General features: G+C 35.7%; 1 protein-coding gene across 1 annotated transcript in view; it reads left to right on the top strand.

Moving 5' to 3' along the window:
• The window catches only part of ASIC5 (acid sensing ion channel subunit family member 5), a 14,867-nt gene extending 678 nt beyond the window's left edge, over window positions 1-14,189 (top strand). The window contains exons 2-10 of the mRNA XM_085300623.1: window positions 2,647-2,953; window positions 4,520-4,751; window positions 5,880-6,002; window positions 6,964-7,113; window positions 8,156-8,303; window positions 9,357-9,413; window positions 11,550-11,718; window positions 13,339-13,430; window positions 13,990-14,189. Of these exons, the coding sequence (XP_085156749.1) occupies window positions 2,647-2,953; window positions 4,520-4,751; window positions 5,880-6,002; window positions 6,964-7,113; window positions 8,156-8,303; window positions 9,357-9,413; window positions 11,550-11,718; window positions 13,339-13,430; window positions 13,990-14,189 (1,478 nt within the window). The remainder of the gene's footprint in view (window positions 1-2,646; window positions 2,954-4,519; window positions 4,752-5,879; window positions 6,003-6,963; window positions 7,114-8,155; window positions 8,304-9,356; window positions 9,414-11,549; window positions 11,719-13,338; window positions 13,431-13,989) is intronic.
• Window positions 14,190-15,003: the final 814 nt, after the last annotated feature.

Genomic DNA, 15,003 nt, shown 5'->3' with positions numbered 1-15,003 from the left:
TACATCAAAAAGCCTTATTATTGCCTGTTTCCTATATAAGTAGTTATAGATGGTGATCGAATACTTGCTAAGTGAAAAGAACCTTCTGTACCCCCAATTTCTTCACATTCAGCTTACAKTGCTAACATTAAAGCTAGAGTGTCAATTTTTGAAGTTGTTATATAAACTCTTATTTCCAGCCACATATSCCTGGTTATTTACCACAGAAATTTATTTCCCCTCTAACTACATTGAATTGGGAAATTAAGTTCATCTGATTAACCATCACAGTTCTCAGGGCTTCTCCAGGAATCAATGCTTCCTGAGACAAAGTATGTGCTGCCTATCCTGAACTTAGTATGGTCTACCTTATTTGTTCTTGGATGCATATTTTGTATTTGGCTATATTGAGATATGTGKTTTGCTCCTGGACCTGGAGTCGTCTTATTAGTCCCCTTCTTATTTCCCTCCTTACCTATCAATCCTTTAACCTTTGGAATCTTTACAATTTTTTTTCATTCACCTCTTTGATACAAATCTACTAGCTAGTGATTTTTGATTTTTATCGTTCTCTTACCCAGCACAACCTGTACAGAAGGAATACATACAAATAGCACTTTCTCTGGGAAAAAAGGTTTGATTTGGTTACAGTCTCATCTTGAAGTTTACAGGCAGCAGATGCAGACACATGCTAGGAAGGTACTTTTCTCTGCTGTTATTCAGGAAACATRCAAAGTGCTTGTCTCACTGCATACACACTGAAAAGAGAGTAGCCTAAAAATGCCACTTATCTCAAATACAGCAGACACAGAAATCCAGTGCATTAGCCAGATGTCCTTTTAGCTAACCCTCTTGAACACTACTAAGAGATTGTACCAGTGGGTTACGTAGGTTCCCCCTGAACTTTATGCATTTATTCTTGTTTAAGTTCCAATTTTGTAATTCCTGGAAATAAGAATGGCTACCATAAATAAAAACCTGCAAACTAAAAACTTAACTTGTATTTAGAAATAGCCTGAGAGGTCATTACTGAAGTCATCATTCAATGAYACTGTAAAGTCATTCTAATTCTTTGAAGTCATTGCTAATTTTAAAAGAACCAGAATGAGGTCAAAGATGGATGATTTAAAAAATTGCACCTTTAGGTCCTGAMAACAGTTGCTAGCATGTATATCTGGCAACAACAGAACATAAAACTCTACCTATTCTTCTGGGCCAACATTTTAGTCTGCATAGAAAACGACTCTTGACCATGTCCCCTTTACTCCTGTGTTATGGACAAAATCACACATGGCTTAACAGTTTCGCAAAAGGATTCAGTAGTCATTAGAACTAGACGAGAAACCTTTCAAGAGTTTTCCAGCAGAAAGAGCYATTTGACAGTAAAAAGGTGGCACAGTAATTCATACTAGTATTGACAAAAACTTTCATATAAATCTTTAAAAAAGAAACAACACAAAGAAAATACTTTCCTATCAGAAACATTTTGAAAACAGAAATATCTGAGGTTTAATTCTCACGGTCGGGAGAGAGGCCAAAGCAATGTCCCAGAGTGTTGATGTGTTCACTACAGCTTTGGCAGGTGGCTTTCACATCCCTTTGTTCCTTTGTCCAACTAAGCAGCCTGAAGTAAGTTATTTGGTCTCATAAAGGGTATATTCTCTTCCTACAACACAGGTCAGACTATTCAATCTATTTTTGGGTTAAAACCAGAAAAGCCRGGGAGGCATTTTTCTTGCTTTTAAAAGCTGGTCTAAATCATTTATTTTCAGACCTCAAATACYGATGTCTGGCAAACTTTTGTTAAGTTACTATTCTATAGACTTTCTTMGTGACTGAATAGAGTAGTGGATAACACTCTATAAGTGAAGCACTTTGCAAAAAGCTGGGTACAATCATGATCAGATACAGGGAAGGCCTTATAAAATTTCCCTTGGTTGSATGTTTTATGGTCCCAGATCTCACAAGATCATTCACCAACAAACTGCATTTGGCTACATTTGATTACTGACTGTATTCATTATTGATTATGTTCATTATTGTTGCAGATATTAACCTTAGATTTATTTATTTTTATAACATCAGTTTGAAGAAAGTAAGGGATAAATGAAAATTGAAAACATTCCTATTGCAAAGGTATGGAATTAGACTAATACAAACCTAAAGAAAAGGGAGTAGGTCTCCCTTCAAACTTGTACCCTTTTAAATTGTATCGAGAAACTTTCAATAATGAAAAAGTGAAATTCTGAAAAAGATATCATTCCCTTTTTATCTTACTKCTGAAAGCATTTAAAAAGGACCAGGCCTTTAATAGGATATCRCTGAAAGCAGCAGATGCTTAGCTTTTTATAATGGTTCACAGCATCCTGCAGTTTTRGATCAGAGGTACATCAAATCCCAGTCTTTTCCATAAAAGTGAAACTATYCTTTTAAATTAATAGGCTGTACTTAACATACTGAAAGGTTTAGTCTTCAGGCAGCATTGAGCTAATCCTAGCACACAGCACTTCCAGAGCTCTAGCACATCCTTAGAAGCAAGTTTAYTACTTAAAGAGACTATTTACAACTGTTATAAACTGCTCCCCAGTGTCGGAATTACATACACATTCCTAAGTGCCATTTAAATGCTAATTTAAAAAATGTGTTTTCATCTCATTCAATATAAAGGATTACTGGAAAAGACACGATTGTACTTAATAAAGARGCTGCTGCCATATTTGGAAGACAGAAAAAAGTACCACCAAGAGTTTGCCTCATCCACTTCRTTTCATGGAGTGCATAATATTGTCCAAACGCAGAGCAAGACACGCAAAGTGCTGTGGCTGTTAGTAGTCATGGGCTCCCTTGCCATTGTCATCTGGCAAATCTGCAATCGTTTCATCTATTACTTCAGCTGGCCAACCACAACATCAGTTAATGTTCAGTATGTGGAAAATGTTGAATTTCCTGCTGTGACTTTTTGCAACCTGAACAGGTAATAGTTACTTTTGTTGTTCACTTTTGAGAGGCAACAAGTCTTTACCTGACAACTATAAAATAGTTAGAGTCCACCTCTGCTTTAAACAAATCACACAAAACAAGAAAACRTGGCTTTAAGGGGTGTGTGTTCCACACAGCTGTGCAAGAGATTTAACTGAAGAAGAAAACAGGAGAATCAGGGGAGAGCAGTTGATTCTAATCTTCCCCCTCCTTCAGATAAACAATTGCACTGTAGATCTGTAAGTGAGACTAAGTTGCTACTTTTCAAAAAGTAAGTTGGAGCAGAAAAGCCTCTCTGCTGTTCTTCTTCTTCATAAACCATATTAAACATGAGTGCTTCTACAATGCAACCATGGGACAGCTACATCAAAGTTAAAAGCCAAGATTTGCAAACAGAGAAGCTCAAATAGAAACCTTATGTAAATGTAGAAATCTTATGCAAAGCAGCTGGCTCTTTCAGAGGTGCTCAGCCTTTACAGTTCCAGCTGATGTCAGTGGAATTTGCRGAAGAGAAGCATTTGGCATGCCTGAAAGTCATGTATCTAACCAGAATCTTCACTACCGGTTTCTATATTTGAAGATACTGGCCATGCTTCAGATACTTTTAAAGTAACATAACAAACCTACTACATGCTTTTTAGAGCAAATACATAATCTAGGAACAGTTTTAGAAATATAGACCTTCTATTCATGTTGTTTCATCAGGAACAATAAGTTTTGTTATCATCTACCTTCTGCTGGCAGAATCAGTCAGAAGTCCAATTTTCAAATATCTGGAGCCTTTCTGCTTTACTTTTGTTCCTTCCAATTGCCCTGCATAAAGCCATCATGGGTTATGTTGCAGAGCATCTACTGCAGATGGAAGTCCCTCCGGAGTACAGTGGCTGTATATTATAAAAATCTCACAGTTCTTGTAACTATAGCTGCAGCACATTGTAAGTAAACAGGCACCTACTGAGCATGGCAGCTGTCAGCTTAAGTGACAATTAAGTGACAATTTTCTTCCACATCCATCTGTTCATGCTGTGCTTATTCTTTCTTCCTGTTTTAGTAACCAGTTACTTGTTGGCAGAACAACATCAAAGAGGCACAGAGTATAGTGCCTTAGTAAACTAGGTGCATGCAAATCTGCAAATCTACTGACAAATCAGTTTTCTGATTAATGGAACACGGTCTTTTTTCAAGGAACAGCCCCCTCAGCTAGTTTCCTACGTGTCAATGCAGTTGCTTAGCTCCTCTTCAGTTCTACAAAGCCAGGTTTTGGCTTCTGCAGGTGGCCCATCTATGGTTTTTATAACAACCACACAGAGTAATAATGTTGCTAATATAATTGACCAGAATTGCCGCAGGAGGGGGTCCTTTCTGTGTTTTAAGGTATAGAAAATTCCTCGTTCCTAGAAATGGAGACTGTATTGCTTATTCATGTCGTAGGGAATATGGTGGACAAGAATCAGATAYAGTCTGAGAGCAGACAACGAACGAATCATGTCACGATTTGGCAAATAGAGCACTGTGATCAGTCCTATAACTCTGCAGAACTCTTTCTTCTTCCTGCTGACAGGTTTCAAGCTCATGCAGTAACCAATCTTCGAATCATTTATTTTCTGTGGAGCATCGTCTCTGGAGTTCTCCAAGAAATTGCTGTGAAAGATAATTTTTCTCAAGAGCTAAATGATTTCCTTACTGGAAACCAGAACTTCAGCATTAAAGAGTTCACAAGGGAAAATGGGTTTTATCTCAACAGGAGCACATTGCTAGAATGTGAATTTTTTGGAAAGCCGTGTTACCCAGAGGTAAATATTTTTCCTTTTTACTAGAGCAGTAGCATGGAGGAGAAAGGGGATATATTTTTGTCACTCAACTTTAGACAGCTAATTTGGTCAGCTGCTTTCCCTGATTTCCTTTGCATAAATAGAGAGAAAAGCTCATCACCCTGCAGAGACTGCCTGAGCTGTAAAGTGGGATTTCAATCTAAATTGCTCTCTACCTACCTATTGTCCCTTCTGCATAAACGTCAGCCTTTATAAACTGCAATGCCTCCAGGCTTTATCCAGCAGCATTTTCTGTAAATGGCCTATATCTAAGATCAGTTTGAATGGAGTTTTTGCAAAACACAATTGCATGGTTGCACTCAGTTAATGGAATTATTTTTGTTCTTTAGAAGTCTAGAATAGTTAGAGTAATTGTATGCAGAACCTACAAGAATTTTAAAATATGGAATTGAATACAGACCATCTTTGGGAATTTTGGACAATAACCAAAAMCCAGGATCCTCCCATTTTTACATCTGTTCTTACATAAAGTATTTTCCAACTCAAACAGAACAAGTAAACAGAAAAATCAGGTTTATATTCTTTTTGGTTAATCCAAACTTTAMACATGCTGTCCTGTCTAAAATTAGGCTTTGATGAGTTCCCTTAACTGAAAAGATACATTAGTACCTAATGGCTAAAACTTTAAAGCAGTCAGATGCAATTATATTAGCAAATGTTTTCAGTTAAATGTCCAGGTGTTTTTTGGTGCAGGTATTGTACATCTTGTACTTTCATCTACAATATGACAATTTCTTTTGAAATGAAGTCTTCACTAAACATCTACTGAAGAAATTAAACAAGTTGTTTTCCACTATATAATTTCTATAGAATGTAACAGGTGTAAAAAAGCAGAACAGGATCTCATTAAATGATTCTGAACAGCCTAGAGCTATTAATAAACAATTTGAAATTATCCTTTAGATTTCTAGAGTTCCATTCTTACAGAAAGGCATGAAATTCTTTTGAAATTTCCATCAGTTACCACTTTTCTAAATGTAACATTTCTTCCTTTGAAAAAAAAAGCACATATCTTATACTATGACTCACTAATGTAATTTTAAGTGATCTTCCCRTATTTTATTCTTCCCTATATTCCTTTTTTTGAAGGATTTTGAACACGTTTTCACWGAATATGGAAACTGCTTTACTTTTAATCACAATGATCTTCCAGAAAAGAGAAGAGTGAGTGTATCTGGACGAGGTTTAAGTTTACTTTTTGATGTCAAACAGGTATAGTCATCCTAATAATTCTATGCATGTGGTAGTTTATAGATTAGTGGATTTTTACACATGCCTACAGAATTTCATGTGCAGACTTCTATTTCAAGACTATTTCTTTCCGATTGAGAGGGGATTTTAGAGGAAAGATACAATTCTAGTTTAAAAATYTGAGATGAATATTGACTCTGTACTCAGCTAAATTCTGCTGAAAATTGCAAATGAGTGTAAAAATAGCAATAATACAACTCACTTATAATTGAAACACATCATTAGAGCTGTAAAATAATTTAATGTAAGTGCTTCAGGAAAACATCATTTAATTTTAAATAAAGGCCAAGTAGAGAAGATCACATGGAGCCAATTTCTACCTACCAAATGTTGGTYTCGGTAGCAGCTCTAAGTACTTGATGCCAGCTAAGATCTGATCTTGGCACTGCAAGTAGCTTCTCATGTTATTAAGATTGTCTTTGACCAACAGAAAACACAGACAATTCAGGGAATATCACCTATGAGTTTAGGGAAGAAAACTAAGATCTAGAGTGGTAAAATGAGTCATTCAGTTTGACTCTCTAGGAATCATAAGAGACAGGAGTGACAGGTTCTGCAGGTGGTAATGGAAAGTCTGCTGAAACATGAGAGAGAGCTGCAAGTAAAAGGAATAGATCTCCAAGTTACGAATCATCGTTGGTCTATGCCTTCTTTCTTTTGAAGGTGAAAGATAACAGAAGGAAGAAAAAAGCCAACAGTTTAAAATAATTAGAAGGAAATCCAACTAGGAATGCAACAAAGGAAATTCAAGTCAGTTTGGTTTTACACCCTTCTCTAAATTGCCAAAGATGTAACTGGAGATTTTAAATCAGAAAAACAAAACAAACAAACAAAAAAACAGCATTGTACCCTTTTAAATATAGCTAAAGCCTCAGATGATAAACAAAGACAATGCAATTTTAAATAATTCTTTTTGTATCAGGCGCAATTCACTGATGACCCTTCCCTTGGTTATATTGATGCTGGTATAACTTATGTTATCCATTCACCCAAAGATCTTCCACGCTTTGATGGTTTAGGTTTATCAACACCAGTTGGCATGCATGCACAGGTCGCAATCCGCCAGCTGAAGGTAAGGATTTTCTCCATCAGGCAGTAAGTAAAGACTTTCTCTTATTCTATTCTGAAGTAGGGTGATTATTGAGAGATTTTGGAAATTAAAATATTTATACCACAGTCACTCCTGAGAATAACATTTTCTCCAGCTAAATTACTGCTTTTTCCCAGATATCAGTGGTCTTCATAATCTGTTTTACTAAAGTCAGTCTTTCTTATCTAACATCTTACAAACTCACTGCCATCTAATGCTACAAGAATATCATTACAAGGATACTACAATAGTTGTCCAACAACATATTCTATTAGTATTGAAGTCATACTGGAGAAAGACAAATTACCTACTATATTAGAGCCTAGGCTGTGCTATAACAGCATCTAGAAGAGCAGGTATTGCTTTTGTCTTGGACAAAGAACATTTTCTCTAGAAATAATAAAATGTTACCAGGCTGCTGTTTTGACATAAAGACAATCAGCTTCCAAACAACACAACTTTTCCGTATTTGTATTCCATTCATGACCAACACTGGTATATCTGAAAAATGCACTCTTCACACACTGTTCAAGACGTGACTCCAGTTCAGCTGTTTTTCCTCAAGCCTAACCACAAACACTTAAGACTAGAACATAAGTTCCCATTTTATCTTGTCCTGTCAAATCTGAAATCAATACATATATGTATTTTCAAATGTGAGGAACAGACAGCTACTTATAGAAGGCATAATTTTTTTTTCTATATATTTAATTCTCAATTTCAGAATGAAGCTGGTGTGGCTCAGCTGGCTGAACTGTTTTTAARGGTATTCGTGATGTTGCTCATTCTTGATATCAGGACTTTGAAGTTCTGACATGCAAGTTAAAGTGAGCTCTGCTTCCTCATGGAATCCTACAGAGGCAGACTACTCTAGTGAACTAGGCTAACTCATAGGCACCTATTTTTGCCATGTAAGAAAGGAAATGATTTTTAAAATAACTCCAAAAGCACAAACTGTAATTGCCTACAATTAAATCAGAAAATAGAGACAGAAATTATATCTTCTGCTACTATTGTCCTACAGACAATTATTCAAGAATACCCGTGGGGAGAGTGCAAGCCTGATATTAAACTTCAACACCACAAGATTTATAGTACTTACGGATGTTTGCAGGAATGCAAGGCCCGGTACATACAAGACTGGTGTGGCTGTCTACCATTCATTCTTCCAGGTATTTTTCAGGAATATCATATTATCCTAAACTGTTTTAAAGATTATCTTGCTAGCACACCTCACCTATATTTAAATACTATAAAATGATCTAAATGCTACATAGGATAGTATAGGAGTGATTATACATAGTGTTCACCAAAACCTGCTATTCACAAATCTTAACATTTTTGGAGATATTAACTTACTTGACACTAAAGGAATATTCCTTAAATTGGGTTACAGTTCACTATTATTTCCATCAGTCACTCTAATAAGTGGCCTGACTTAACTTTAAATACTTCATTAGGAATTTGTTTCTCTATTTCTGCATATTTGCTTGTAGAGATCTTCTTAGGGCAATGAGTGATTGTTATTACATCATTCTAAGTGATTTATTCCAAAAACAAGCTTTACTGGCACACAGGCAACCCTAATTATTTTGCAAATGTTTTAAGGATGGTGACTAGTTTCAAAATTGTGGTGATGATGTGCTTGTGAGGAAAATTAGAGAGCCTATCATTTAAACAAAAACACCTTTATCAGGTATCTTGGCATGGCAAAAGGGCTAAAGGGCTAAGCAATATTTCCATGCAAGGAGATAATCTGGGGTGAAAACTTAGACCATCTGAAATTCAAAAGTTTTGCCATTGGCTCGGGGTGCTATCTTACCCTTAAAGTTTCCAAACAATTCTTGCATGATGTTTTGAACTACCATTGAAACACATGGAGTGTAATCCTATATACCATCTCCCTACTTTTTTTTTTTTTTTTTCCATAAGGAAAGACAGAAATTTCTTGCCTAACGCAAAGAGTGAGCCACCAACTTGAAGGTAGTTGTGGCTGGCACATGTAGCAAAGATATTTGCTCCAGCAACAAACCTCGTAGTTTGTTCTATTCTCTTTTTTACCCTATGTATCCCTTTTGGTGCTATTGTGCCAGACTGAACTGTTTTCCCAGTGCAAAATTAGAAGTATGAAGTGGTATGATGAATTTACTCTTCAGTTTAGCACAAGCAGAGCTAAGAGCTAGATTGTTAATTTATGCTCCTAAAGCTATTTGTTTATTTTTAAGGAAATGGAACTGAATGTGATATACAGAAGTTTTACAGTTGTGTTTATCCTGCACTCTGTAAGTAATAATTTCATATTCATATTTGCTAAGCCAACTCCAAATAGTAGAAGTTATCTATCAATTAAAACCAAACACTGAAAGTAGTGCTGAAATGAAGCACATCACAATTAATTTAAAATTCTGACAATAGAGACTGGACAGGGCATTAAATAAGTGCCAGTTAAAAACAGATAATAATTCATGTTAGTCAAATACTTCAAAACTGAAGATGTAAAATTAATTTTCACTTATCAAAACTCTCGCTTGCATCCTTCATTCTTCATGGTGTCATCCTTTTGGCTCCAATGTTCTACTCTTTTTGCTCATGACAGAAATATGAATAGCACAGTAATAAGAGATTTGTTAACGGGTGGAAAATCTAACTCAAAACCAYTAGGCTTCAAGCTTCTCCCTTTTTAAAATTAAAACGGATTATATGCTTTCAAAATGCTATACATGTAATTCATTTGCACAGGTAAATAATCTGCACACAGTAGATATGAAATTTTAAGTCATTACAGTAGGCTTTCTGGAAAATATTGAAAACGATGATCTGAGGTGTAACTTCTTATGAACTTACTTTAGAAAAATCTCCTTTTTAACTGTTTTGGATCCTGTTACGTAATGTGACTCTCCCTTCCCAAAGGAATGAATGCTTAAAGAAAACAAAAAGATTAACACTTTGGCATTTTTTGGTTTTTGCTTTTTTGGATTATGTGTATGCAATATTCAAGCAAAATATATTACTATGAACCATAATTATTTTTCTTGTGGCTCCGTTAGAAGAATTAATTCCATTAAGTTCATATTCTTCTATAATCATGATCTTTGATAGTCTGTCACTGTGGAAATAGATACACTCCTTAACCTATATTCTGTGATCAAGTTTCACAGAAACCACCAAGTAGTAAATCAAAAAGCCCCCCCATGCGCTGCTGAGGGTGACTAGGTCACACGCTTGGAGTTGGATCCCAGAGGGAACTGGTGTGTTACAGTGCTGTACCTGGTGTGCCTCGCACAATACCCTGAGCTCCGGTGTCTGGCCCCCACGCTCCCAGGTTAGGTGCTTAGTCTCCTTTTACAGAGCAGGAAAGGTTAGACACCTATCCACCCTGAGCAAGCCAATAAGGTCTACAGGTGGTTAGRGTGTTTATTTTAGGCTAAAGGGCCTGTTATCTAGGCTAGAAAACCTACAACCCCAACATCCCTGGAGAGCACCTCAAATCACCAAGCAACAGGCTGAGCTACCTCTTCCCCACTGGACAGTTATTCTGATTTGCAAAAAGGGAAACCCACACTTGGAGGGAACAAGCAGAGCCACAGCCACCCCACCAGCAMAAATAAAATATTGCAACCAGGAGGTTATGGTACTTACCTCGGCTTTTGGTTCCAGTTTCTGCTTCAGGGAGCAGTTATATCTTCAACATAAAACAGGTAACATAAACAGAAAGAGAAGTGTTGAAGCTAGACCAGCTTATTCTACACGAATTTTGTCCAGCTTTTGAAGATTTCTATAATGSTTCTTCAGTTAGAGCATCTGACTTGACAGAGGAGTCATTCCTCAGTTTCTTGAGCAGCCAGACCTGCAGAGTTTTGTGACTTCTGCTTGGTATTTGGAAAAAAACAAAAGGATCCTTCTGAGACATMTCAAGTCCAGTTATCAAAATAGGAGTGCACTCTGAATGAGTAAAGTGAGCTTAGCGTATCAAGATCTTTATGTAGCTATCAGACAACAGTAAAATACAACATGTAAAACATTAACTGTGTTCTGGGAGCCATTTCTGTGCACAGAAAGGAGCTAGGTAAATGTCAAGCCATGAAGACTAMGGGAGTGAGATATGTAATTGAAAGGCTAGCACAGAACATGGAAAGTCTTCTCTTACCCTACTGTTTAACTGTAAATGAGAAATAACACACATGTAAAACTCTAATAAAGCCAAGCAGAGTTGCAGGTGCTGAATTTCTTTGAAAAAAATGACCAAAGATCCCAAGCCTTATTACTGTGCATCAGTTTCCCAAATGCCAGTTACAAATACATTCCTAAGGACAACTTGCTCCACRTATCTATTAAAGTCATTTTATAAATTTAAAAAAATGTTTTAAAGCTGTGTGCTTTCAGAAGTATTACCTAAATTCTTTCTCCTGAAATTTCAGATGAAATAGAGCTAGAGGGATTATGCACAGTAGGAACCCACAATTCCACTTGCCCTGTCCCATGTGAAGAAACAGATTATCCTACCACTGTCACCTACTCAAGTTTTGCAGGAGAAAAAGCCGTAAGATTTATTTCTACAAAGCTGAAGAAAAGCCCAGAATACATCAGGTAATCTCACTTAATACTATGCCTATTAAAGAATATGATCAATTACTTTTTAAATGTGCTAATGGAATATATGATATAAATGTGACCTATAAAAAGAGGTATTCTTGTGGTATTACTATGTTGTCTGTGAGATGAAATAATCTCAGACAAAACTGGTTAGGATTTTTATATATTAAGGTATATCTAAAATATATATAGATGAATTTAAGACTTGTCAATGTCATAAAATAGCTACCCCAGTTAAAAAAAAAAATGGTTCTTAATTAGCTTTCCTGTCACTGATCTCTTAAAACATTAGCTTTTGGAACACTACTGCTATTAAGAATAAAGAAAGAGTAGGGTTATCAGATATTCACCATCCAGATATAATCCATCAATAGACAAGACTGAGATCTTAATCCTTTCACAACTGAAGTTAGTGAACAACCCAAATCAGGGAATATATCAAGATTAYGAAAATTCAATCCATTATTATACGAAAAAATATTAAGCCTTTGAGAACATTTCACCTTTATTGATTATTTTACTGTCTGTAAACATCATGCGCAACCCAGCAGTTATTCAATTTAGCAAGCAAAAATACAGAACATTCTTCCGTTACCAAGTTTTACCCAACAGGAATTATGCCAGCATATTAATGAGTACATATTCTGAACTATAAAACATGGAGACCTATTGATTTCTGAAGATGTAAAAAGGAAAAAGTTAACTATTTACCACCTTATTCGATCACATCGCTAGCAACTCATTATATAGGAAGCTTTATTAATAGAATCTATTAAGTAGGAAGCTTTATTAATAGAATCTATTAAAACATAATTATTTTTATTACCAAATGTTACCTGAATTTTAGAATTTTCACTTAAAGAGATGGAAGTGACCATATTTTGACTTCATTTTCAGCAAATAGTGTTAACAAACTCTACTAACACTACAGAAAAACAATCACTTCTTTTACTCTTTAATTTTGTGAAAACAGTTTCTGTGGCAGTTTTATTCCACAACAGTTATGTTTATTTTCTATTCAGTGGTTGTGCAGATTCATAGAGATGAGCTCTCTATTCATCTGAATAATTCCACAGGTCTTGCTTCAGCAGAGATTTACATTCTCTTCCACTTTGCAGCATGTAAGAATAAAATTAAGTAAGAAAGGCTATTGGCAGGAGATAAAACTGAACACCTGAGTACAGGACAAGAGGTCTTCTGCATAAAAACTCCCACTGAAATCAGGARAATTAATATGCAGTTGTACATAAGCAAAAGTGGTAGATGCTGGACCAAAGATACTGTACTCAGCATTGTATCTGCTGTAGTTAAGGATGATTAACACTTCCGCTTCTTATCTCTAAGACCCTGAAAAAGCTGGGGTTTGCCTCACAAAGTAAAACCAGACTAAGTCACTCTTTAACACAAAATGAAGTTCTGCTCCTCCAATAAGCTCCTTTTGTAAGTTATTAGGACATGTTCTTCAGTCACCTAACTGATTTTTGCAGCTTTAATCTCATTGTTCTTTAAAAGACACCATCACACTCCATGAACTCCGTTCATGCTAACAAAAGGTGATAAATAGGAACGGTGATCCTGACTGTCTCAAGTAATACTGTTTGTATTTGTCATTAGGCAGAATCTTGTGCATATTGACATTAAATATCATGATCTAAACTACAAAATGACACAGCAACAGAAGGCCTTGACTGTACCTGAGTTGCTTGGTGAGTGTTATTTAGTATTTATTTATTGTTGATTAATAATTAAACTAAAAAAGCAAACCTTTTTTTTTTATTTGCTCCCCCTGCCTCTAATGGCAATAATCACACACTTGCCCCATGCTCATTTTTGAAAGTCTCCTGCTCTTCCATTAATGGCTTGCAAAATGAGCAATAGCGGAGACTAAGCATTAAGCTTTGCACTCATTTGTGGCTATACACTATATAGAGCTATAAGAGTAGTGAAGTTCAAGGGATTTGGAGGAGAAAGGGTGAAAGAGGGGAGGAGAAGTAAGAGGAAGGTTAAAAGACGTAGAAGTAGGAAATATGTTAAGTACATGCTCCGCAGTAGGATTTGTTGTGTTGTATTTGCTTTTTTTTAGAATTTTAATAAATATGTTAACCTTCTCTTACAAACATTCTTAAGAATATTAATTCTGTTTTCTCAAAGTGATGAATTATGTACATTGAATTTATTTAGCTCTTGAACCCAGCAGAGTTTTGTTTGCTTGCTAAACTAAACCAAATGCTTAGGATGACGTTTGTTTATTTCCTTCTATTATAGCTGATGTAGGTGGCCAGCTTGGATTGTTTTGTGGTGCCAGTATGATTACAATCATAGAACTCCTTGAGTATATTTTCACTAACTTCTGCTGGATGTGCATCTTTCTTCTATTGAAAGCGCCTGAAATGCCTCAATGGAATATTCCAGCCCAGAACCAGCCAACGCACAAGGAAGAAAAGAAGGGAATACAAGAATGTTAGTGGCTTGTAGAAGCACAAAACTAATTGTTTCTGAACCTGCCTTTCCCTTTTTTAAGATACAAAAGAGACAGTAATATCTTCCATTGTTCCCTTCCCTGTACCCCTTATCCTTCCTGCTTCTCTTACTGCCTTGTACTATTTATCTCTGGTAAATAAGCTTAAAGAATGAACTTTGGAAAGTCTCACTTTCTCTCTCTTGTAAATAAAAATGTAAYCTTTACCTAATTTTTTAAAAAAGATTTAATAGTGTTTTTTAAATAGCGTAGCAAGTGATACTGACAGACAATGCAATGTTGCATCTCTGCCACAGTTTAAAACTTCTATATTTTGAGCGAGGAGAAATAGTTCTCCTGCGAGATGAACATACAACAAGTTGCTTAACCTGCAGTAAAAGTACAGAATTGCTACAGTAAAAAAAGCAGATACCATATTAGCCACAAACGTTTTGCTACTAGTGTACCATTTTCAAATGTTCCAATGAAGGATATTGTAGCTTTGCCTATTGGAATTAGAAGTGTGTCTAATAACAGTAACTTCTAGAGTATATTGTCTGTTTGTCTGAAATATATCCAAAAAAAAGAAAAGAAAAAAAAATCCTCACRAGTCTGCCTACTACTATAAATAAAAAAAATGAGAAATCTAGAGCATCTGAGTAGATGGCAAGACAGAAAACATACTCCCTTTTATTATTTTTAATAAGCATCAAAAATTGTATAAATGTGTTGCAGACTTGTAACCGAATTGCTGAAAATGTTATTTCATTAAGGTCATGAAGCTATTGACCTCACATTTTATAAAGATTCTGTTGATTGAG

The sequence above is a fragment of the Rhea americana genome, unplaced genomic scaffold (assembly GCF_003343005.1).
Source record: "Rhea americana isolate MKP2758 unplaced genomic scaffold, rheAme1 scaffold_167, whole genome shotgun sequence".
Classification (NCBI taxonomy): domain Eukaryota; kingdom Metazoa; phylum Chordata; class Aves; order Rheiformes; family Rheidae; genus Rhea; species Rhea americana.
The sequence above is the reverse complement of the archived record's forward strand: the minus strand, read 5'-3'. Positions and strand labels throughout refer to the sequence as shown.